Source organism: Fundulus heteroclitus, chromosome 24 (genome assembly GCF_011125445.2).
Source record: "Fundulus heteroclitus isolate FHET01 chromosome 24, MU-UCD_Fhet_4.1, whole genome shotgun sequence".
NCBI lineage: Eukaryota > Metazoa > Chordata > Actinopteri > Cyprinodontiformes > Fundulidae > Fundulus > Fundulus heteroclitus.
In genome coordinates, this window is record NC_046384.1 from 10,405,527 (window position 1) to 10,429,650 (window position 24,124).

The 24,124-nt window shown below is 42.3% G+C and overlaps 2 protein-coding genes across 2 annotated transcripts; one reads left to right on the forward strand and one right to left on the reverse strand.

Moving 5' to 3' along the window:
• The first annotated feature begins 867 nt into the window (after window positions 1-867).
• Window positions 868-18,373, forward strand: gart (phosphoribosylglycinamide formyltransferase). Its single transcript, XM_012852211.3, has 23 exons — window positions 868-1,158; window positions 1,619-1,736; window positions 1,818-1,967; window positions 3,704-3,799; window positions 3,876-4,050; window positions 4,131-4,242; window positions 6,051-6,119; window positions 9,200-9,325; window positions 9,400-9,487; window positions 9,571-9,656; window positions 9,726-9,894; window positions 9,966-10,200; window positions 13,175-13,269; window positions 13,383-13,492; window positions 14,288-14,486; window positions 14,573-14,824; window positions 14,898-15,050; window positions 15,133-15,336; window positions 15,412-15,561; window positions 15,637-15,767; window positions 16,419-16,560; window positions 16,643-16,758; window positions 17,920-18,373. The coding sequence occupies exons 3-23, from the start codon at window positions 1,823-1,825 to the stop codon at window positions 18,109-18,111; spliced, it is 3,045 nt and encodes a 1,014-aa protein (XP_012707665.2). The 5' UTR covers window positions 868-1,158; window positions 1,619-1,736; window positions 1,818-1,822; the 3' UTR covers window positions 18,112-18,373.
• n6amt1 (N-6 adenine-specific DNA methyltransferase 1) lies at window positions 15,077-23,736 on the reverse strand. Its single transcript, XM_012852216.3, has 7 exons — window positions 23,460-23,736; window positions 23,271-23,357; window positions 22,187-22,277; window positions 20,066-20,149; window positions 19,853-19,994; window positions 19,647-19,778; window positions 15,077-15,333 (listed from the first exon to the last, which is right to left on the reverse strand). The coding sequence occupies exons 1-6, from the start codon at window positions 23,594-23,596 to the stop codon at window positions 19,663-19,665; spliced, it is 657 nt and encodes a 218-aa protein (XP_012707670.2). The 5' UTR covers window positions 23,597-23,736; the 3' UTR covers window positions 15,077-15,333; window positions 19,647-19,662.
• Window positions 23,737-24,124: the final 388 nt, after the last annotated feature.

The window sequence follows — 24,124 nt, forward strand, 5'->3', positions numbered from 1 at the left end:
AAATGTATGAAACTATAAGGGAACATTCTCTAATGATGCTCTAAAGGTTAATTACATGGGTTCCAGTGTAACCTTCGGTTAGCCTTTCGTTGATACATTCAAACTGCGACCTTCTAGGAACCATCAGGAAATGTTCTCTAAAGGTTCTCTGAAGGTTGGCTACATTTCTCACTATGGTTCTATTAAGGGAACGATTCTGACCTGTAGGAAACGTTCCCTAAATAGTCGACGACAGTGATTTATTTATTTATTTTTAAGCTTCTTGGGATCACAAGGGGACGTTCCCTCAAGGTTCCCTTCACAGCTGTCATAATGCAACACTTCCAGATGTTCCCTAAAGATGGACTAAAAGTTTAGGGAACCGCGCCCCCAAAGAATCTTCTCTTTAGAGCCAAGTAAAAGTAGCAGATATATTTTTACTGAAGTAAAATCATCCAATTAATTACTTGAGTACTTTGTTATAGCTGTTTAAGCTGATATAAATTATGAAAATGATGCAAGCATGTAGACAAAACTTCTAATTATTTACATATTTTGGTACTCAGAACGACAATAAGAAGAGTAAGATCAAATCACATGATTACAAAATAACCTTAAACTTTAAAAAAAAAAAAAGACTTTTTAAGCTCAATGAGTCACAAAGTACTCTAAATACCGAATATTTTGGATATAAATTACCATTAATCTGCTGCTTATGATCGTCATTGTTAAACTAATGTTAATTATACTAAGCTAAATTATATATTTATTGCGATTAAAGCATGTGTACAAGGCGCCAGAGTAATGTATAATTTCAGTTTTAGCTAGCAGCGTCTCGCCGCGTCTGTTAACTACATCTCCCGTGATGCTTTGCGCGCTCACTCCCAAAGGAAGTTGAGGAATCCCTAAAAAGTTTGCCTCGCATCATTTGGCCTCACCGTGAAGGTGAGCAGCGTGTCTGCGTGTTTCTGTCCCTCCTTCGGGCTGTTGTTGCTCTCCGTGTGCAGCTTTCTGCACCCCACGGAACACGTGGTGTGTGTGAACGTGTGTTGCGTGGTATTTTCCTCTGCAGACCCCCCCACACACACACACACCCACGCAGGGTCAGTCCACCCGCAGAGAGCCGAGGCGACACACCAGAACTGGGCTCCGACTAATTCCTGCTTCACGCACCTACAGGTCAGTGATTCTTGCTGCATTTTGATGTTATTGCTGCTAAAATCTCTTTTAAAGTCAACATGTGCAGAGTCGTAATCTACCAGATAAAAGTTGTTGATTTCCATTTAAAATATGAATAATGCATGACTTTTAGTGTCGTGGCTTATAACAGTAAAAAGACAGAAAGTCTCTGCTGTTTTTTTGGCATTTCTCGTTAGTTTCCCCCAAAGGCTGCGTGGTTTTCATGCATTTCTTTATTCTGATCTGTGGCGTGGAGTCACATGAGCTGAGTGACTCCAATCAGAGGGACTGATTGGGCTAATGGGTAAACACGTGCAGCCAGGGGCCAACATCTCATCCCAGTCAGGTCGTCCTGTATTCAGTAATCTGGCTTCAGCTCTGATTAAAAAGCCAATGCTGCTTGTGTGTTTTTTTCCTGCCCACTGTGTGATCTAATGGTTGACCTGTGTCTCTGTTCCAGCTGATTGCCTCCCCGTTTGCTTGATTTTACAAGATAATAAAGTACTCCATCCCCCCTAGAGAAAAGGTCACGGCTTCGTTACGGCCCAGTGAACCAGCGCCTCCTGATAGCCGTATAGGTCAGCATTTGCATGCGATAACATGGTGACTTCAACGTGTGACTCTCTCCACGCTCTGAGTTTGACTCGTCTCTCCTCCAGCTGCGATGTCTGAGCGGGTGCTGGTGGTCGGAGGCGGTGGACGGGAGCACGCGCTGGCCTGGAAGCTGGCCCAGTCGCCCCGGGTTCAGCAGGTTCTGGTGGCGCCGGGTAACGCGGGAACGGCCAACTGCGGCAAGATCAGCAACTCTGGTAAATCTGAGCCTTTTGTAACGGACTACTTTGCAAACCCAAGGAAACTCTTCAGGAAAAGCTTCTTTCATGGCCTGCCTGGGTTCCTGCAGCTCAGCTGAGGAGTAAGACCAAACCGCGCCGACTAGAGACGAGTTTTTAGTGAACGCTTCTCTGTTCAGTGATTGGCTGCAGGGGTGAGGAGAAACGAGAAGGTTTTCTCTGAGGAAGTCCAGAGAAACTGAAGAGTGACGCCACTAATATTAAAGATATACAGCCACGTTATACGCTTATAGCTTATAGCCAAAAACCGTTTGATCATGATAAAATAAGCTTATAAACACCAAGTGTCCATCTTGATAATGTTTTATGGTCCTTTTTGAGCCGTAAAATAATTCCCTCTCGGGCGCGATTAACAAATATAAACAGATGTGGCGCCATCTAGTGTCAGTATTGCAGAACTGTCATAATGCTGGTTTGCTTAATTTATGAATCAACATTAAATGATGCCAGACTGAGCCTGACTATCTGAAATGCCTTACAGTAAAGCAGCAGCTCTTTGTGATTGAAGACCAACCATTATTAGTTAAATAAAATGATCTACAGCAACTTTAAGAGCCTCATATCAGAACATTTACTCACGTCAGTCAACTCTGCGTTTCATCTGAGCCTCGGCAGGTTTAGCGTCCGCTTTAGTGAACACCAACATTCATACTGGATTTCCAGAGACAATACAGTCTTTTCTCTCTTGGAGTCTTAAATATTTTATTTATGTATTTTATTTATTTTTTTCCACTGGATTTTGGACCTTTCTGCATTGTTTCGCCTGGAGATGCTAATAGCCGTTAGCCACTTCCTTGTTCTAACCCCTGCTGCGCATGCACAGTACGTACCTCTGTTAAAATTGTAAATAAACACGAAAGGCTTTATTTACTAACAAACTGAGCAAAAAGTCAAATAACGTGGCTATGCACCTTTTTTAAGGACCACTATTTTTTTGTTGTTTTTTGATAATTTAGCATTTCTCGCAGCTTTCTTTGAAATGTCAATGTAAAAGCAATGCCAGGAGGGCGTTCCCCTCTTCCAGCCTTTCTGGGCGGGTTATCTGAGAGACGTCTAAAGGCTGCTTTATGCTTGACGCACGTAGGTTCTGCGCAGAAATGAGACGTCCGACACGTCGTCTGCAGCATTTACGCTCCGTGAGGCTCTTCCTCTGAAATAGCACTTTTCTCCTAGACTCTAGAGGGCAGCGTTGCGCTCCTACGTCGAGCGCACTACATCTCACTACACGTTAAAACGCAGTTGTTTCCAACATTTAAGCCTCCTACTTTGTTCCTAGAGGGACGGCGATTTCTGTCCAGGAATTGTTAACACTTTTTTGATCAGTGTCATCTTTTTTTTTTTTTTTTTTTTTTTGCCGAATCGTAAAGATGTCTATATTTACAAACCTCCGTCAGAAGGAGCGCTAGCTCGTACGCATGGATGTGTCAACCATAAACCAGGCAAGACTAGAAGGATCCAATGACTGCGCTTTAATTTGTCACATGGCTTTTAGGAAGCTTTTTTTTTTATTATTATTTTAACCAAAGGAATGAAGGAAACCGTATTGCTGTTTTGTTATTTTCACTTACTGCACAATGTTGCCTGTAGGTAACAAAACAATATTGAGAGTAAATCTATAAATGATAGTTTTGCTGATATTCAAACGTTGAGACTAGCAGCTGGATGAGGTTTTAACGCTGGATGTCTCCCTGCAGAGGTCTCTGTGAGCAACCATGCCATCCTGGCTCAGTTCTGTAAGGACCACCATGTCGGCTTGGTAGTCGTTGGACCCGAAGCTCCACTGGCAGCAGGTAAAGTCCTCTTCTCATCCTCTTCTCTCTGGGGAATCAAACCTTCGGTGGTGCTGAACCGCAGCCATCTCTCCAGGCATGGTGGACGACCTGACGGCTGCAGGGGTGCCGTGTTTTGGACCCTCTGCCAAAGCAGCTCAGTTGGAGGCCAGCAAGAGCTTCGCTAAGGCCTTCATGGAGCGCCACGGCATCCCGACGGCTCGCTACGGCTCCTTCACGGACCCCCAGGAGGCCTGCCGCTACATCCGCAGGTCAGTCTGGAGCTTCGGATCACGTTCTCGGACCGTAACGCTAAAAGTCTGGTTTTAATCGGCTCCTGTCGGCTCTCTAGTGCCGACTTTCCAGCTCTGGTGGTGAAGGCCAGCGGCCTGGCAGCGGGGAAGGGAGTCATCGTCGCCCGAGACCAGGCTGAAGCCTGCCAGGCTGTCATGGACATCATGAAGGTGGCAGGCTGTTTGTTTTTAAAAAGTTTTCTCTGTGTGTAAGTTGTAAAAACATTTTTACCAGTCAGTCAGTGTGCAGCAGAAATGAAGCTAGCATTTGAAGCACTCCACACCGAACCAATGCAACACCCAGAAACAGTGAGAGCCAAGAGGCTGAACAGGTTTCCAGTCAAGCGGTAGTGGGTTAATGTTTCAGGGTTAGGAGTATAACACCTTGGAGTGCCAAGATTTTATTTTTCTTATTATTTTAATGTCATATTTTATGCTAAATTTCCCACCCTTTGCCTTAATGCACCAAAAAATGCTTCCTGGCAGCCTCTCTCGACGTCTCATAGCCTCCTGCGTGGTTCCAACCTGGAACCTGGTCCAAGCTGGACCTCTGGTCCCCAATAGCTGTTTGCATCGTAGTGTATATAAAAAAGTTCAGTTTGACATTTTACATGTATTAAAAGATTAAAATACAATGGAAATGGTCAACTAAAGTCAAAATCTTTCACAACAAACTGTTAGTACAGCTTTCCTTAAGAAGTGCCACCTAGTGTTCAAAAAGAGGATTTATACTGTATTTTTCAGACAATAAGGTGCATTAAATATTCTGTGTAATGTCACTCCTTCACGTCCACAGCTCTCCATCCGTCTCTCCCAAAATAAGCGTAACCTTTATATTTTTTTTACCGATGTTTTATTGAGATTTTTCATTTCAAAAATACAAACATGTATTTATCAAAACGAGTTCACTTTGAAATTGTTGCATGACAGTTATTTTACTCAACATGGAGAAATAAAAAAAAAAAAAGAAATTTATAATTAAAAAAAAAAGTCATTTAACGCTCACATAGCTTCTCAAGAACAGGGGTATTCAAGCAGATTACAAATTGGTTGGATATGGATATACATATCTATACAACATGCTGAACCGCAGGTTCCAATAAATCAAGACTCAATCAAATCTGCAGTCAGGTCTAAATTCTTAACAAAATTGATAAAAGGTCCCCAAATCTTCTCAAAAAGGTACCGTTTGGATTTCCTAATATGTTATTCTTTCTAATAGCAAGCTAGACAGCATCTGTGTTAACAAGCTTATATCTATAAAGTGCGTTCTAGCTTGCTAAAATCATGTTTCACAGGGTATAGAGCTAACGGGAACAATTTAGGATCCAGTGGAATTGGTTTTAAGATAATTTTTTCAATTATATCTTTCACCTCTGTCTAAAATGCTTCGACGTAACCTTTATATTTAATTAACTTACTAGGTTTATTGTTGCTAGCTCATACTCCAGGAGCGGTCTGCCTTACATGAATGCACTTCTAGTTTCGACATTAGTCAGGCAGTCTGGTAGACAGCTCAGGGGTCCTATCAGGTAGTGACATATTGTACCGTAATGCTCCGAATATCCATTGAGCGGAGCGGCTTTGTTGCTAACCAAACTCGTACTTAGACATTTCAACAGATTTTTGAGCTCATTGTACCGCATAAAATCAGTCAGTAAGCACAACTGTAATCATATATAAGGTGCATCATCAATTTATGAGAAAATTAAAGATTTTAAGTGAGACTTATAGTCCAAAAAATACGGTAGCTATTTTAACTTTGTATTTTAACATTTGATTCAACATGACCTTAAGATTAAATAAATGTACCAAGTAGGGTTTTTTAGTTTATTGTGGGAATAAGTCACAATATTTCTGTAATTGCACAGACGTGATGTTTTATTAAGTTAAATAAATGTTCTGACTGATTAACATTTAGTTATCAGAGGCATTCATATCTACTATTTAAAAGTCTTGTGTGCTGTTTTCCGCTGTAGGACGGAGCGTTTGGGCCAGCAGGAGAAACGGTGGTGGTGGAGGAGCTCCTGGAGGGAGAGGAGGTGTCGGTGAGTCCTCCTTTTCCTGCTTCATCACCTTTAACTCTGACTGGCGGTCAGCTGGACCGGTGACATTCTGACCAATGAGAATGCAGGATTAGTGATGATGTCATCGACTGAAATAGTTCTAGTGCGCTTCGTCAGCCTATTATGGATATGTTAAAATAATAAAACTAAAAATATTATCACAGCCTGCAATGTATACTGAAATTAGTATTTATAGTGTACGACTGTATTGTAAACAACATTGTAAATAAAATAAACAGCTTCACAACACAAGTTTAAAATTACAATTTTTAATTATTTACATAACTTTTATTTACTTGGACAATAAATGCAATATGGCAATAATAGATTAGACAATAAATACAACTAATACAAATATTGCATTTATTGGTGTCATATAGTGTCTAATAAGTATTTCCACTTGACAACAACAAATGGTTGTAAACTACATTAATAATTAACTATTAATATTAAAAATCAAAATATTCAATAAAAGCACAAGTGGAACGACAAAACAGATGTGGCGCCATCTAGTGTCAGTATTGCAGAACTGTCATAATGCTGGTTTGCTTAATTTATGAATCAACATTAAATGATGCCAGACTGAGCCTGACCCTCTGAAATGCCTTACAGTAAGGCAGCAGCTCTTTGTGATTGAAGACCAACCTTTATTAATTAAATAAACTGATCTACAGCAACTTTAAGAGCCTCATATCAGAACATTTACTCACGTCAGTCAACTCTGCGTCACATCTGAGCCTCGGCAGGTTTAGCGTCCGCTTCAGTGAACACCAACATTCAGACTGGATTTCCAGAGACACTCCAGGCTTTTCCCTCTTGGAGTCTTAAATATTTTATTTATGTATTTTTTTTTTTCACTGGATCTTGGACCTTTCTTCATTGTTTCGCCTGGAGATGCTAATAGCCGCTTCCTTGTTCTAACTCCTGCTGCGCATGCACAGTACGTACTTCTGTTAAAATTGTAAATTAACACGATAGGCTTTATTTACTAACAAACTGAGCAAAAAGTAAAATAACGTGGCTATGCACCTTTTTAAGGACCATTATGAACAGAGTTGGTCAAACCTAAATATAATTGTATTATTTTCAAGAAGAACATCAACACTCCAGCTTTCTGTACCCAGACAAGCTTCATCAGATCTGTGGATTTATCGAGGCTTTCGCTCATTTCACACTGAAACTGTTTTGTCTCAAGCGTCCATCCATATTATGGATATGAAATAAATAAAAAAATAAATAAAAGCGGCACATTATCGTTTGGAAACGGCTCCTTGGCATCGTTTCCTTGAGGAAGCTGAATCCTCTCTCGGCGGACCAAAAGCAGGACAGCTCCATATTTCTCCCTCTACACTGCAAAAAGTGAACTAAAAGTAAGTAAAACTTTCTTGAAATGAGCATATTTATCCTTGATTTGAGCAGATAAATAAGATTATCTGTCAATGGAATGAGTATTTAACCCCTAAAATAAGATAATTGGATAAAATGCACTTGAAATAAGATGACGGAGATGAGTTGCTCCTATTTTATGTGCAAAAATCTTATTCCATTGGCAAATAATCTTATTAACCTGCTCAAATCAAGGACAAATACTCTCATTTTGAGAACATTTTACTTACTTTTCGTTCCTTTTTGCAGTGCATACGATCATAAACCAGAGCAATAAACGCCACGAGCTCGTCTACGTTCACGTCCCACGATTCATCCCCCAAACCCTGTGTCCTTCTGTTACTCTGCCGTCCTGTATGTGCTCCAGCATGGCAGGGTCCACCAAACTCACGTAGGTTTACTGATCTGGACTATTTTATCACGCTGTCATATTATAATCTTGTTATCCAAACCTTGAACAGAAGTTTCACTTATTATCTGTGGAGCGACTCCTTTTGGCTGTCAGGTTCTGAAAGCTTCCTACTGACCAGTTGTCATTGTCCTCAAGATTTTGAAGCACTTCTAATCTCTCCTTGGCAGCTAAACTTCTTCTAATAGCCGTTTTAGCCACTGAGCTATATTATACACTGGAGTGCTAATCACCGTCTGTTTGAACGAGTCGCTTTGAAGCCACCAGCCGCCATATTGGTACTCCCTATTTTCCCCCAATAACTAAGGAATATGTGCGCTACAGCATCGAATAACGAGGATTTTTTCATGTTCAGGGGGGGGCTTAAGACTTTTAAAATGTCAAATGTCATATACTTTTATGTTATGTTCTAAAACTATCAAGTACTGAGAAAGTCATGTGCTGAAATATTTAGCATTTTATTCATTTAAATATATATATTTAACATTTATAAATATATTAATAATATATAAAAACATATATTTACATATGTGTGTGTGTGTATATATATATATATATATATATATATTAAATATTTCAGCACCTAATTTAGTAGTTGATAGTGTTAGTACATCCACTGACTGTAGAATTACCTATGAAACGTTTTCACTCAGCCAGAAAACTGCTTGTTGTTGCAACCAAATCCTATCGGATTCTGTGAGAGTAGGGAGTAGCAAGATGGCGGCCAGTGACCTCAGATTTTCGGCAAAATCAGCACTCCAGTGTATTATATAGCTCAGTGGTTTTAGCCACCTGATGAATACCAGAGTTAATAACCCGACTCTCACCAGATGGATTTCGTTCAGCAGAGCTCCACACATCCCTCTGGGATACATTGAAGATGTATTTCAGGAGGAGGGCCCTTATCAAAAATACTTGCACATGATTGGATAAACCACTTGTCCGTCAGCGTTAGTGACGCACCACAAGCTCTTGCCAAACCCGGTCAGGAGAAGATGTTTCCACTGACGGAAGCCTCCAAAGCTGTTCTCTGGTTTTCTTTTAAACATTTAATATTCAGTAAATTGGACAACGCTGATGAAACGGTATCATTGTCACTGCCAGCTTTCTCGCTGCCATTGTTGTCTGAATCCAGTCGCTTCTCTGATGCGTCACATCTACGTAGATTTATTTCATTGAAAACCCAACAAATAAAGGACGTACAGATAGATCGCTAGACTAATTAATGTAACTAGAGTTATTAAAACGCCCGCCCTGGTTCCTGCAGTGTCTGTGCTTCAGCGACGGGACCTCGGTGGCGCCCATGCCTCCGGCTCAGGATCACAAGCGCCTGGAAGATGGCGACGTGGGGCCGAACACGGGCGGGATGGGAGCGTACTGCCCCACGCCGCAGGTAGGAGGCGCTACCCACCGACAGCCGGCGCCGCCATCGTCTCCGTAGTGACGAGCCGTCTGCTTCTCCCTCAGGTGAGCCCGGAGCTGCTGCAGCAGATCAGAGACACGGTGCTGCAGAAGACTGTGGACGGCATGAGGGAGGAAGGAACTCCTTATATGGGCAAGGGTTTCCTTTTCTATCTAACAGCAGCAGGAAGAGCCGTGTAATCTGTGCTCGATGCTCATCCTGTCGTCGTTTCTCAGGGGTTCTGTATGCAGGCCTGATGCTGACCAATCAGGGGCCAAAGGTCCTGGAGTTCAACTGTCGCTTCGGGGACCCAGAATGCCAGGTGGGCGTCGCCGTGGCGTCCCAGCGCCGCCCGTCCTCCACACACTAACGCTCGCCGCTTCTGCCTCAGGTCCTGCTGCCGCTGCTGCAGAGCGACCTCTACGAAGTCATCCTGAGCACCACGACGGGCCGGCTGGCCTCCAGCGCCCCCGTGTGGCGGCAGGACAGCTCTGCCGTCACCGTGGTGATGGCCAGCGCCGGCTACCCGGGTTCCTACAGGAAGGGAGTGGAGATCACAGGTAGGCTTCAGGCTCGCTCCGCGTTCTCAGGCCGCTCCTCCAGCTTTGAGCTTCGCTCTGTCGGCCTGCAGGTCTGGCCCAAGCGCAGGACTCCGGCCTGCAGGTGTTCCACGCCGGCACCGCCCTGAAGGACGGCGGCGGCGTGGTGTCGAGCGGCGGCCGCGTCCTGACGGTGACGGCGGTGAGGTCCACCCTGGAGGCGGCCCTGCAGGCGGCCAACCAGGGCGTGGCCGCCGTGGGCTTCCCTGGTGCCGTGTACAGGCGGGACATCGGCCACCGGGCCGTCGCCCACCTCAAGCAGCACAGGTGCGTCTGTTTGTTTAAATATTGCTTTCACAGGATGGAGCAATACTCATAGAATCAGAAATGGATAAAATGCACTGCAAAAAGGGAACCAAAAATAAGTACAAATTTCTTGAAATTAGTGTATTTTTCCTTGATTTGAGCAAGTAGATAAGACTATTTACCAATGGAATAAGATTTTTGCACTTAAAACCAGAACAATTCATCTCTAAAATACCATAATTAGACATCCTGCACTTGAAATAAGACGATGGAGATAAATTGTTCCTATTTTAAGTGCAAAAATCTTATTCCATTGGCAAATAGTCTTATCTACTTGCTCAAATCAAGGAAAAATACACTAATTTCAAGAAAATATCACTTACTTTTAGTTCTGTTTTTGCAGTGTGGGGAGCAATTATTCGTACTTCTATCTGTAAAAGGGCCTGTTACTCTTCCCACTTGCATGTTAAAACCCATTTATGCTGTGATTAGCTGCATATTTTAATTCTTCAATGACATAAATATCCAGAAAAGGACCCAAATGTCTCAGAAGCTTTTGCTTTCTGCCCTGTTTTCATTTATGTTTGGTCTGTTTGGTTCAGCTGACGAATCAAAAAGAGCAACTAGAGCCAAACGGCTCAGTTTTTGTGCAAAGTGACCATAAATCGACGTTTAACCATATAACAGGGTTCCTACAGCATAAGGCAAGTTAAATTGAAGACTTTTTAAGTCTTTTTAATGCCACTTGAAATAAAAAGTTAAGACCAACTTCACGATAAACAAGATAAACCTGGTTGCGACAACTTCCCACAAATGTTTATTTTAACATAACCCATTACTTTCTGGCCCAGTAGACATGTTTAAAATTTTAAAAAACATTCCATATAGGAAGAAAGCTAAAAAACACAAATTACAGATATATTTTTAACAACTACTGAACTGAATTCACAAACTTTGTTTTGTTCTCTACTAAAATAAACTATAAATCAGTTTTAAAAACCACAACATAACCAGCGCCAACTCTTTCCCAGCTATGGTCCGGCCGCAACAGTTTTTATTGGTTCCGCTATCGGGACGGAACCAATAATGGTTACATTGAGCCTTTCAGTAAATTAAAAAAATATATAATTCTGTCAATTATTTTACTGTTTGGTAAGGATTACAAGAATAAAATCCTATTTATGACCTGGCAACAATTTTAAGACCTAAGAAAGACTGATTTAAGACATTTTAATGCCAATTAAGGCCTTAGTTTTATATTACAGAATTCAATGCCTTTTAAGACTTTTTAAGGATCCGCGGGAACCCTGATATAAACTACGGCAGAGTACAGAAAGCAACCTTTTATTTCCCTTTATCAATTAATAGACTGATAAAGGATGTTTCCTGGTCTGGATGGTATGGAGAAAGAAAATATTTGGATTTCTAGACTTCAACCTCTAACCTGATGTCTAAAGGCCTCCTATATTTCCTTTCTTTCCTACCTTGTGTCCTAACCCTCTTCTTTCTGACCTTCCTTGTGTACTTCATGCAAGGAAGCAAGAAAGGAATGAAAAAAAAAAAGAACAAAGGAGACAAGAGAGGAAAGATGCAGGAAAGGAACAATTTAGTCTTCAGACCAGGTGTCCAATCTAAAGTCTGGGGGCCATTTCTGGCCCCAGGGTTGATTTTTGAGGCCCCTGACAGTAATTCAGTACGACACAAGTTTAACTAAGAGAGCCGCAGCAAGGATTCAGAGACTTGTATCCTGTTGTTGTTGCCAGAACAAAGTTTTCAGAAATGATTTTTGATGAGGCTACAGCTTGAGAACCGTTCTGTTTCAGTTCTAATGATTTACAGACCCGTCGCTCAACAGAACTCAGACTCTGTTGTTTCTTTCATTCAATTTTCCATGTTTAGCTCATTCAGTATTTCGTCCCACGTGTCCAGAAGTTTGGAGATCTTAGATTTAGACAACAGGAAAGAGAATAAAATCCAGACAAACCTGCTTAGTTTTTCCTGTGTTATCAGGGGGAAAGAACTAAAACTCCAGGCTTTTTCTGAGGGTTGGGAATCCCGGCCATCTGACAGGCAGTGTGCAGCAACAGGTGTACATGAGTGGAGCTAACATGCGTTAGCCATCATGGCTGCCTCCTTTTGAGTCTTCTGTTCCAGTTTGTGATTTTCCAGCTTAAAGGTGCATAGCCACGTTATTTTAACTTCAAAAATATTTTTTCATTTAGACGTCAGTAGTTCACTCTGGTTGCATACAAAGTTTTTATGAACAATTATCACGTCCTGCTGGTGTATTAGTTGTTATTTTGGTGTTTTATGCTTTGTTTTTGCTCAGTTTATTAGTAAATAAAGCCTTACGTGTTTATTTATGACATTAAAGGATGTACGTACTGTGCATGCGCAGCAGGGATTAAAACAAGGAAGCGGCTAACGGCTATTAGCATATCCAGGCGAAACAATGAAGAAAGGTCCAAGATCCAGTGAAAAATAAATAAATGATTCTAAGGGAAAAGCCAGGAATGTCTCTGGGAATACAGTATGAATGTAGGCGTTCATTGAAGCGGACGCTAAACCTGCCGAGGCTCAGATGTGACGTAGAGTTGACTGATGTGAGTAAATGTTCTGATATGAGGCTTTTAAAGTTGCTGTAGATCGTTTTATTTAATTAATAACTTGGTCTTCAATCACGCCGAGCTGCTGCTTTACTGTGAGGCATTGCAGAGGGTCAGGCTTGGTCTGGCATTATTTACAAGTGATTTATCAATTAAGCAAACAGGCATTATGGTAGTTCTGCGATACTGCCACTAGATGGCGCCATATCTGGTAATCAGACCTGGTGCTGGGCCATTTTATCCATCAAAACATTATCAGGAAGGAGGCTTGGTGTATATAACTTTATTTTATCATGATCTAGCGGGTTTTTTTTTTTTTTTTTTTTTAAGCACATAACGTGGCTATATACCCTTTAACAATTTAAGCTTTTATTTCTCATGTCCAACAGGCGCCTCACCTATAAGGACAGCGGAGTGGACATCGCTGCTGGAAACCAGCTAGTGGAGATGATCAAGCCTCTGGCCAAGGCAACGTCCCGCCCCGGTAACGTTGTCCTCCTCCACCGGCAATCACAGCACATTTATTATCAAACGTTTAAGTCCAAATAATAAAAGATCAGCGTTTTAACAGCGCCGTCTCCTTTTTATATCCGTCAGGCTGCAACGCAGAGCTGGGAGGCTTTGCTGGCCTCTTTGATCTGAAAGCTGCCGGGTTTGTTGACCCAATCCTGGTGTCGGGGACAGACGGCGTCGGGACCAAGCTGAAGGTAATAAACTCGTTTCCTGAAGGACTTTTATTCAGATCAGAACCTTTTTCACATGGAAAAAAACAACCCAAACCAGAGTTCCCCCGTATGCATTTCTGTATGTCTGCTTTTCTCCGTCTTTTTTGACAGCATCATATTTTAAAGTTCTCTCTGTGGACACGTTTCCAGCCAAATATGCTCCATATGCTCAAACATTGGGGTTTTATACTCTAACAGCTTTAAATTCACCAATGTTGGCACCTCAGTGGCATTATTTTATATTTTTACTGTTAATGTGTATCATCTAGGCTTAGCCGATTTGATACGATTCTCGATAAATGGCTCCAATATCGATATTTATTACGTTTAAATTAATGCTCAGTCATTCAACCAACAAAACCAGACAAATATTATATTTATGTTCAATTTATTGACACTAACACACATTTAAAGTACCACAGAAACCAAAAAATGTGCCCAAATGTCTGATTTTAGGGACGAAGGTGGTTCTAAAATCCTGTCGGTCGTTCCACAAATTCGTCTCACTTGCTCTTCCTCGCTGTGAACAGTAATGATGCGCTGTAATAACGCCCCCTAGGGGTTGGGAGGTATATTGATATTAATATTTGTATCGATTTTTAAGCACAGCCCGATTTACTGTGTTGCACCAGATTGAATTAAATTCTTGGATCATTTAGAGTTATAAAACTAAGGCATTTAGATGATAGATTATGGAAATATTTTCCACTTATCACTAGAAGTTGATACAGGACAGCCATCGGGGTAAAGCGCTGACTCGGGGCTTTTGTTTTTCAGGTTGCCCAGGCCTGTGGGCAGCACGGCGGCCTCGGTCAGGACTTGGTGGCCATGTGCGTAAACGACGTGTTGGCTCAGGGGGCCGAGCCGCTCTTCTTCCTCGACTACTTCTCCTGCGGCTCCCTTAACGTGGAGGTGGCCGCCTCGGTGGTGGGCGGCGTGGCCAAGGCCTGCGAGGCGGCCGGCTGCGCCCTGCTGGGTAAAAACACTCACTCAACCTTCATGATTTATGTGGAAATAGCCAAACGAGGCGCGATGACCTCTGTGGATAAATCCCTGAAACAGGCGGCGAGACGGCGGAGATGCCGGGGGTCTACGCTCCGGGAGAGTACGACCTGGCGGGTTTCTGCGTGGGCGCGGCGGAGCGGGGCGCCCTGCTGCCCCGGCTGGAGGACGTGGCGGAGGGCGACCTGCTGATCGGCGTGGCGTCTTCAGGGGTCCACAGCAACGGCTTCAGCCTGGTCCGCCAAGTCCTGGAGAAGAGCGGCCTGAGCTACAGCTCCCCCGCTCCGTTTGGGAAGCCGGGGCAGAGCGTGGGTGGGTGGCGGTCACCAAAAAACCGACCCGCCTGTTTTCTGACGCAGCAGCTTAGCGTTCGTTCTGCTTCCAGGGGAGGTGCTGCTGACTCCTACAAAGATCTACAGCCGCCTGCTGCTGCCCGTCCTGCGCAGCGGCGCCGTCAAAGCCTACGCGCACATCACCGGCGGGGGGCTCCTGGAAAACATCCCCCGGGTGCTGCCGCAGCGTCTGGCTGTGGAGTTAGGTGAGAGGAAAGGAGGGACGCCCGTCTGCAGCTGTCTTTGTACTTTTTAATGTAGAAAAGGTGACATAAACGTGTGATCCAGACGCGTCGCAGTGGAGCATCCCCGCCGTCTTCTCCTGGCTCCACAGAGAGGGCCGTCTGAGCGAGGAGGAGATGGCACGCACCTTCAACTGCGGCCTGGGGGCGGTGCTGGTGGTGGCCCCGCCCGACGCTCAGAGGGTCCTACGCCAGCTGCAGGTCCACGACGAGGCCTGGATCGTGGGCTCGCTGGTCCACAAGCAACCTGGTGAGGAGAGGAAGCGGTTAGCGGCGGCTGACTCGTTAAGAAATGCAGTTTGACTAAGAGGTGGGGACCCTGCAGGGGCGTCGCCGGTGGTGGTCCGCAACCTGAGGCAGAAGCTGCTGCACGCGTCTGCTGGTGGGCCTCCGGAGGCAGAGGGTACCGGTGAACCCGGAAACAGCAGCCCGCCGTGCAAGAAGACAAGAGTCGGGGTTCTGATCTCTGGCACAGGTGGGTTTAACCCGCAGGTCATGTGATCACGTTGAAGGACGCGCTCCAGGTGACGCCTCCTCTGGGATCCTACAGGTACCAACCTGCAGGCCCTGATGGACCGGGCCAGACGTCCGTCCAGCTCGGCGGAGATCGTGGTGGTCATCTCCAACCGGCCCGGGGTCCAGGGTCTGAAGAGGGCGTCTCTGGCCGGCATCCAGACCCGGGTACGTCTGACACAGAGCCGGCCGAGCTCTATCTCATCTATATCGTGTTTATCTATATAGATATCTATATAGGTATAGGTATCTATAGCTATATAGTTATAGATATCTATTCTAGATAGATAACTATATAGCTATAGATATCTATATAGATAGCTATATAGCTATAGATATCTATAACTATATAGCTATAGTTATCTATATAGATAGCTATAAATATATATTTATATAGATAACTATAGCTATATAGTTATAGATATCTATCTAGAATAGCTATCTATATAAATATATATCTATAGCTATATAGTTAGATATCTATTCTAAATAGATATAGCTATAGATATCTATAGCTATATAGATAGCTATAGATATATATTTATATAGATATCTATTCTAGATAGATAACTATATAGCTATAGACAACTATATAGCTATAGACAACTATATAGATATAGATATCTATCTAGCTATAGATATCTATCTAGAATAGATAAACACGATATAGATGGCAATGTTTACTCTGGTCAAGATAAATTACCGTTTAAGTTTGATATATTGTGTTTTCCCTACAACTTGCTGTTGTCTGGAGGAGCTCCTGTTCTCACGCTGCGTCTCCCCCCCCCCCCCCCCCAACCCCCCCCAACCCCCATCCAGGTGGTGGACCACAAGCTGTACGGGAGCCGGGCCGAGTTCGACGGCACCATCGACCGCGTCCTGGAGGAATTCAAAGTGGATCTGGTGTGTCTGGCCGGATTCATGAGGATCCTCACTGGAGCCTTCGTCAAGAAGTGGAGCGGTAGAAAAAATGCCTGATATTCATTAACTATTAACACGGATGCTACAGGGTTTCTGACATTGTGTTGTTGTTTATTTTCCAGGTAAAGTACTGAACATCCACCCATCCTTGCTGCCCTCCTTCAAGGGCGTCAACGCCCAGAAACAGGCCCTGCAGGCTGGAGTGAGGCTCGCTGGCTGCACCGTCCACTTCGTAGCAGTAAGTCTGCCTTAATGGTGCCACTGCAGCTCAAAGGGGTTCAAACAAGAATTTAATTTGTTGTAGCACCAGAATTATACAAACTCCCATTTTAATAATATCCCACAGCAAGTTGTAGAGACAACACATTTTAGTTGGAATGACACATCTGCTGTAATCTCTGCTGTTTCACCGTTTTTATACCTACAGTTTGATTAAATCACCTTATTGTTTGGACTAATAAGTCCCTTTTTTTTTTCATTGTTTTGCCGCTCCTGCGACTTGTATATTAAACTTAAACGATAATTCATCTTGACCAGAGTAAACATTACCATCTATGTCGTGTTTATCTATATAGATATCTATATAGCTATAGATATCTAAAATATCTATAGCTATATAGATATCTGTATAGATATCTATAATATCTAGATAGCTATATAGATATCTAGAATATCTAGATAGCTATATAGATATCTAGAATATCTAGATAGCTATATAGATATCTAGATTATCTAGATAGCTATATAGATATCTATATAGATAAACAAGATCTAGATAATGTTTACTCTGGTCAAGATGAATTACCGTTTAAATTTGATGTATAAGTCACAGGAGCAGCCAAACAATGAAAAAAAGGGACTTATAGTCCAAACAATACGGTGATTTAATCAAATTCTAGGTATAAAAACGGTGAACCAGCAGATATTTCATTCTAACTAAAATGTTTCCTCTACAACTTGCTGTTGTCTGGATGGGTTACAACTTCACTAATGCATTATAGTCCAGTGAGACGTAGGTTTTTTTTTTTGTTTTTTTTTTTGTTTTTTTTCCCCTAATGCGACTTGTATAAAAACGACAATTTTTCATCAAGGTTTTCAAGCATAATTGCCACATTTTCAGTAGACTAGCCTTTGTTGATCTATATGGGACCGTTATAGGAACATCACTGCAAAAAGTGAGTAAAATGTAGTTTAAACGAGTCTATTTGTCCTCAAGTTGAGCAAGTAAATAAGATTATCTGCTGATGGAATGAGTATTTTTAACCCCTAAAACAAGATAATTGGATATACTGCACTTCAAATAAGATGGAGATGAGTTGTAAATATTACCTCTAATCTATATTAAACGAATGCTTAAAGGGCCGGGTGCTAAATAAACTTCATCCCGCTGTCCTTTTAGGAGGAGGTGGATGCAGGAGCCATAATTGTGCAGGAGGCGGTGCCGGTGGTGGCGGGCGACACCGAGGAGAGTCTGTCGGACAGAATCAGGGAGGCAGAGCATCGGGCTTTCCCTGCAGCCATGGAGCTGGTGGCCAGCGGGGCGGTGCAGCTGGGGGAGGACGGACACATCGTCTGGAAGCAGCACAGCTGAAGCACCTGCAGATTTATCCTCCTCAGAGCCGGCTAGCTGTTAGCATCCTAGCCTTATAGTTAGCTAGTTACCTCCTCCTGAGGCAGGCAGTAAAACAACATGGATGCCTCTGTTACAGCTGGATAGAAAGCATTAACTAATTATTGTTTACAGTAGCAGGACAGAGCATCGCTTTAAAATACATTCCAGTTAGACTTGCACTGAGCCCCGTCAGTCGGCTTGTACCTGTGAGAAACATTAAAAACGTCCTGGAAAATGCAAATCTGTGTCCAGCTGCTGTTTTTTACTGAAACACTCACCAGATGCTGACGTAACTTTAACGTCCGAAGCTGGAGATCCTTTTCATGCAAAGTCTTAGAAAAACAGGATCCCACTAATGATCTCTGCAGCTAAATCTGTTTAAATGAGATTACTGGAGGTCCTTTAGTGTATTTAGTTCCTGATATGTAAATGTATTCATTTATAGATTTGACTTAAACACTAACTTGAAGTGATTCTTCTTCCTCTATTTTAACTGTTTGTACCTAGAATAACCAGTGGACAACAAAATTAGAGTTATGATCACTGATTTACTTATTACCGTATTTTTAGGACTATAATTCACACTTTTCTTTCATAGTTTGGCCGATCCTGAGACTTTTATATCAATTTAATATGGCAAATAATCCTGACCAACACGAACCAAGTAGTAAACATTACCGTCTAATAGCCACAAGAGGGCGCTCTAGACCTGAGAAAACTATATGCTGCTCTTACGCCACTTAAAATTTAATTACAACATTAACTTAAAACAACAAAGACTGAAAAAATATACATAATTAGACCACAATGCTCCGATCACTATCCCGGTTGGAGTTGGTGGCTTTTTGTGCTAATTTACCCCACATTCATATTATGCAGCTGTGTAATTGAATAAATTGTGTTAGCAGATCAAATGTCAGTTTTTAGTCTTGGATTATGTGAAATAAATTTCTAAATAAATACGACTTATAGATTTTTTTTTTTTTATCTTTGACACATTTGACTGATGCGACTTATAGTCTGAAAAGTGCTGGTGAAGATTCTCAGTCATCCAGGTCATGGTCATTCCAAAAAAAGTAAAAAACAAAGCAACTGGACTTGTTTTCTGTAGTTTGAAGACGTTTTGCTTCCTCTCCAGGAAGCTTTCTCAATTCAAAAAGTCTGGAGTAATGTGGAGTACCAACAAGGCCTTTGTTGGCCAGTAGTATAAAGCTTGGTACTCCACATTACTCCAGACTTTTTGAATTGAGAAAGCTTCCTGGATAGGAAGCGAAACGTCTTCAAACTACGGAAAACAAGTCCAGTTGCGTTTTTTTGTTTTTTACTTTTTTTGGAACATAGTCTGAAAAATACGGTAAAATTATACGGCAGAATAACTTTAATATATGTCACAACTCCTTGATGTAGACGAAGAGCTTTGGATCTATTACAGCTATAACATTAAATGTTGTACTGATAATGTGGAATATTTTCTTAATTTAAGGGCGGCGTGTTGCAGAGTTAGACATCCTTACCTCTTCCAGGCGGCGATCACGTCTGCTGCTTCCTGGAGAATCTCAGAACAGACAGCCGTTCGTTTCCGGCCCGCCTAGACGAGCACGATTCCCCTTCCAGTCCACATTGGCCCAGTAACCCCATGATCTCCTCTGTTGGGGGGGATAAATATTTAGTTTTGTGTGCAGGTAGATTTCTAACCATCAGCAGAGGAAAAGCAGCAGACCTGGGTTGTTCTCAGCGATGGTGATGAGGTAGAACAGGCCTGTGGTGGAGAGCAGCTGAGCAGCCAGAGGCAGAAACCTGTCGGTCACCTCTCTGCCTCGTTGCCCACCGGCCCAGGCAGCTTCTATGCCTCTGCTGCCCACCTAGGAGCAGAAACACGGTCACGTCTGCATCGTTGGAGCTCTGCAAACCCTGCAGGACGCAGCTGACCTACCTCCTCTGAGGGCGTCACCACGTAGGGAGGGTTAAAGAGGAGGACGTCCACCTTCCCACACAGCCGAGGCAGGAGGCCCTCCACCTTCAAACGGGAGGAGGAACGCCGTCATCATGCTGAACTAAACACTTTAAAAATGAAGCGAATACGCAATGTTGACGTCAGCATGTTTAATCCTAGTCCACATGTAGCAGGATATCTGGGGAAAACAGACATTTTTTTATGCAGTTCTGCCTTTCATCCACACACAAACGCCGTTTTACGTCCCTTAAAACGAACAATCCTAAACACTAAAGTGGAGATTTATAAACGCTTTGGTTTCATATACTACCTGAACCCGTTAGGCTCCTTTAGCGACCAGGAAGGCCATTTTATGTTTTTTATCTTATTTTGGGTGAGTTGTTTTTGTATTTCGCTGTAATTGTGGGAATATTTCATGATTTAAAGGGAGTAACAAAAATGTTTGAACCGCATTTTAATAAACGCTTTGCTCTGAGCAAGCGCGACTCTGGTTTAACACAGAGCCAGAATTTTAATTAATTTGAATATTTTATTTTCTCTGTCCTCAACTGTGCACTCCAACAGTGTTGATCCAAGAATGGATCCATTTGCAGTCTTTCGTCGTCCGCTATTATGTTTTTGTGAGAAATAAGCGATGTAGTTGCCATAACAAGGTTATGTAGTCTGATGTGTCCACTAGAGGGCGATGTTGCAACATAAATACGTTTCAGCTCATTCAAGTTTAATAAACAACTTTGAAATACATTTTTCACACAAAATAATGATAGTTGTTATAAAGTGAAAGGATAAAAATACTTTTTTCTGGTCCTTTTTAAACTAATAAAGGTCATACGGGTCCAACTTCCGGTTTTTGTGTGGCACTTCCGTATCAGCGCTTAAACTTGGCCATAGTGGATTAAAAAAAATAAATGCTGTCAAAGAGGAGCTGATCTCTGAGGATTTTGCGATTGACTTAACGACATCTAACTAATGTCAAACTAAACAAATTCACTAACCTACGGCATCTGGTGGTTTATTCCACACTGACCTCACCTCAGCACTGCATTTCCTGTTTTCACCTGGGTACCGAGACTTCAAAGTAAAAGCATAAATGAAACGTTAAAGACGTTACAGTTGGTTCAGATTTTTTGTTTTTACATGTCAAGCTGCTGCATTATGTTGTGGAGGAGAAAAAAACGCTTGAGGGTCAGCTGTTATACACAAGAATGATGCTGTTCAACATGGCTTTTATTTTGAAGGGCTCTAGCTGGCTAACATAGGTTTTTAGCTTTGTGGTACGTCGCCCCCTCTGCGTCCAGCAAGTGTAAAACGACGGTCAATGGTGAATTTACTCGTTTGTGGGTGAAAACTTAGCTAAAACAATCCTGCATTACGGTGTTAGGTATTATTTTTTAAAATGATACGTGTGTACAAGGCCTTATTCTTATTCTTTTGTCCTCACAGATTAACTAAACAAGACAACTAAAAAGAGTTTTGTGGCTGAAGAAAAATTTAAAATAGTAAAAATGTTTAAACAGAACAAACCTTAAAGTGCTGAATGAGACGTTTTCTCATCACATCTACGTGTTATTTTACCAAGGGGGAATAAATATGGGGGGTGATGTCTGACATTTTTTCAACAATGTTTTATTATAATTATTATTAATATGGGGTGTATTTGATACAGCGCCAGTTTTGCATAGTTTCCGCCTTATAAAGAACGGAGAGGTGTAATTTTAAGTAGAGCTACACTACAAACCCAGAGAATCACCCTGAATGATCTTTAAGGATCATTCAGGGTGATGGCTTGCTGATTGCCCTGTAGTCCGTCCCAGCCTTGTATGAGCGTAACATTTTGTCACAGACAGCTCTTTGCAGCCCTCTGGAGTCTGATTAACTGAGTGTGGACATGTGTCTTTTCATGTGTTCAGATACGATTAACACAGGTGAGGAGTGGATGAACAGAGGGTCTGAGGGAGCCAGAGGTCTCGCTGACTGAAAAATTATTTTATACAATAAAATGCACGTTAAATTCTAAAATATAATAGAATGTCATAAATAATTGTCTTATTTTGCCCACTTTAACATGACGGCTGCATGTGGTAGGCGTTGGGGTCTCACCAGGTCTGTGATGACGGGCTGCAGTGAGACGCGGTTACAGGAGGCGGTTCTGGCTGTGCACTGAGCTGCAGCTGGATTCACATCGGTGCAGCTGGCAGGAGAACAGACAGAAACATTTACACCGCTAGACATTAAACAACTAGCATAACATTTATGTGATGTGATGAAAACAACCAAGCATAAGAATGAAGGGGAAGGGGAGTTAAAGGACTGGACTTAGCTGAAAATTTCACAAAATAATGATCTACTGGTTTTTATGACATTTACCAATCAGGACTTAATTTAGTCTTTTTCTTCTCCACTAATCCTGAAACAACAGGAGGCGATTCTACGGTGTGAGAAACGGTAAACCCAAGTCAAATGTGCGATCAGTGCTGCCTTCATTTCACTAACGTATAATAAATAAATATGAATGTTAATTATAGGTTTGGGACGGATCAGAACACAAATCAAGATCCCTGAGTTTAATATCTAGAGATAAAATGATCAAGACGCCAAAAGAGCAGTAAAATTGTCCCTTTGGATTGTGTATTTATATGTTGGTAATTCAAAATGTGATTCATAAACCTATGTGTATTGTGCAGGTGCTTGTTTAATAAAAAAGATTAGCCAGATTTTCTGAAATAATGGGATTTGTAAATGACTGCACATCCAAAGATTAAAAAACACATTTATCTTATTAGCTTTATTTAAAGATGGCTCACCCATTGTGCAAATTATTTTAGGCTCAGAAAAAAAACTCAATTCTTTTTGGTCTAGCAATATAAACAACAGGATTTATGCCAGTATTTATTTGAAGACACTGGCTGTGTTTTAGCTCATTTTAATGAATGAATTCAAAACGGTTTTTAATGCACAAACATTTGCCTTAAAGTCCTCAGCTAGATATAATCCTATAGGTCCGTGATAAGATCTTCACCTGTAATAAATTTGCCCAAATAAAAATAAGAAGTCTCCATCTGTATCAGCTATCAGAACTTTATTGGAATGCATTTAGGGGGGCAACACAAAGCCCAGGGGCCATTTGTGGCCCCTGAGCAGGACTCTGGACATGCCTGGTGGTATAAAGTGTCAAATAACTCACAGGTAGAGAGCTGAAGGTCCAACCACTGATGCCAGGAACGCAGAGACCACCCCAGAGCCGCTGCCCACCTCCAGACACACGCAGGGGCTGCAAACAGCGGGCAGCATTTAGATCAGTGATGTCATAGGAAGGCTTATCTGCATATAATATTATTATGTTTTTAATGCTTTGGGGCAGAAAAGTCCTCACCTGGTCTGCAGCAGCCTCTCTGCGTCTTTCTCCAGCGCGTCGATCAGCAGGAACGAGTCCTCCGCGGGCTCGTACACGTCCTGGAAGCTTCCGCGTCCTGCGTGGGAGTAATCCGGCGTGGGGTAACTGTCGCGCATGTTCGTGACGCCACGGAGTCTCTGCAATAGTTACACGTTTAGTAAAATTAATTATTTCTGTCAAACAAACAGGAGGGCTGCTGTGTTCAGCCCAACATCCACATGTTGGTGCCGAAAGTTGTTTCTCTACACCGCCCCCTACCGGAGAGGAGGATGCACTGCAGGGTGTCTCTGAACTGAGTTTATGGAGAGAAATAAAGAATATTTTTATAAAGTGTTTGAACACAACCAAGAGTATATAATATTTGATGATCCAGTGGGGTTTTAAAAGCAGAGGAGAGTTCCTGCATATCCAATTAGGCCCTTTAGTAGTTACTGTAAACAATAAACTGCTCAAATTTATCTTGAGCTGCAGACTTCAGTCTTTGCAGCAACGTTCAGTTATTCCTTTCATTCTGTTTATAATTTAGTTAAAACGTTTTTTTTTTTTTACTTTGATAATTTCGTTTCAGTTCTCATGTTTCACACATTCCAGCTGAGGAGAAATCCCTATGAGAATTAACAAAATCCCCTTGATGAAAAGGTTTT

What these genes read in the sequence shown, in the direction of transcription:
- gart (XM_012852211.3), top strand. Translation starts at nt 1,823, where the DNA reads ATGTCTGAGCGGGTGCTGGTGGTCGGAGGCGGTGGACGGGAGCACGCG. An exon ending in TCGGGGACCCAGAATGCCAG is followed by an intron (nt 9,657 to 9,725) that starts GTGGGCGTCGCC and finishes CTTCTGCCTCAG; the next exon opens with GTCCTGCTGCCGCTGCTGCA. An exon ending in CAAGGCAACGTCCCGCCCCG is followed by an intron (nt 13,270 to 13,382) that starts GTAACGTTGTCC and finishes TATATCCGTCAG; the next exon opens with GCTGCAACGCAGAGCTGGGA.
- n6amt1 (XM_012852216.3), bottom strand. Translation starts at nt 23,596, where the DNA reads ATGCGCGACAGTTACCCCACGCCGGATTACTCCCACGCAGGACGCGGA. An exon ending in GGACCTTCAGCTCTCTACCT is followed by an intron (nt 22,278 to 23,270) that starts GTGAGTTATTTG and finishes TTCTCCTGCCAG; the next exon opens with CTGCACCGATGTGAATCCAG. An exon ending in AGCCCGTCATCACAGACCTG is followed by an intron (nt 20,150 to 22,186) that starts GTGAGACCCCAA and finishes TCCCGTTTGAAG; the next exon opens with GTGGAGGGCCTCCTGCCTCG.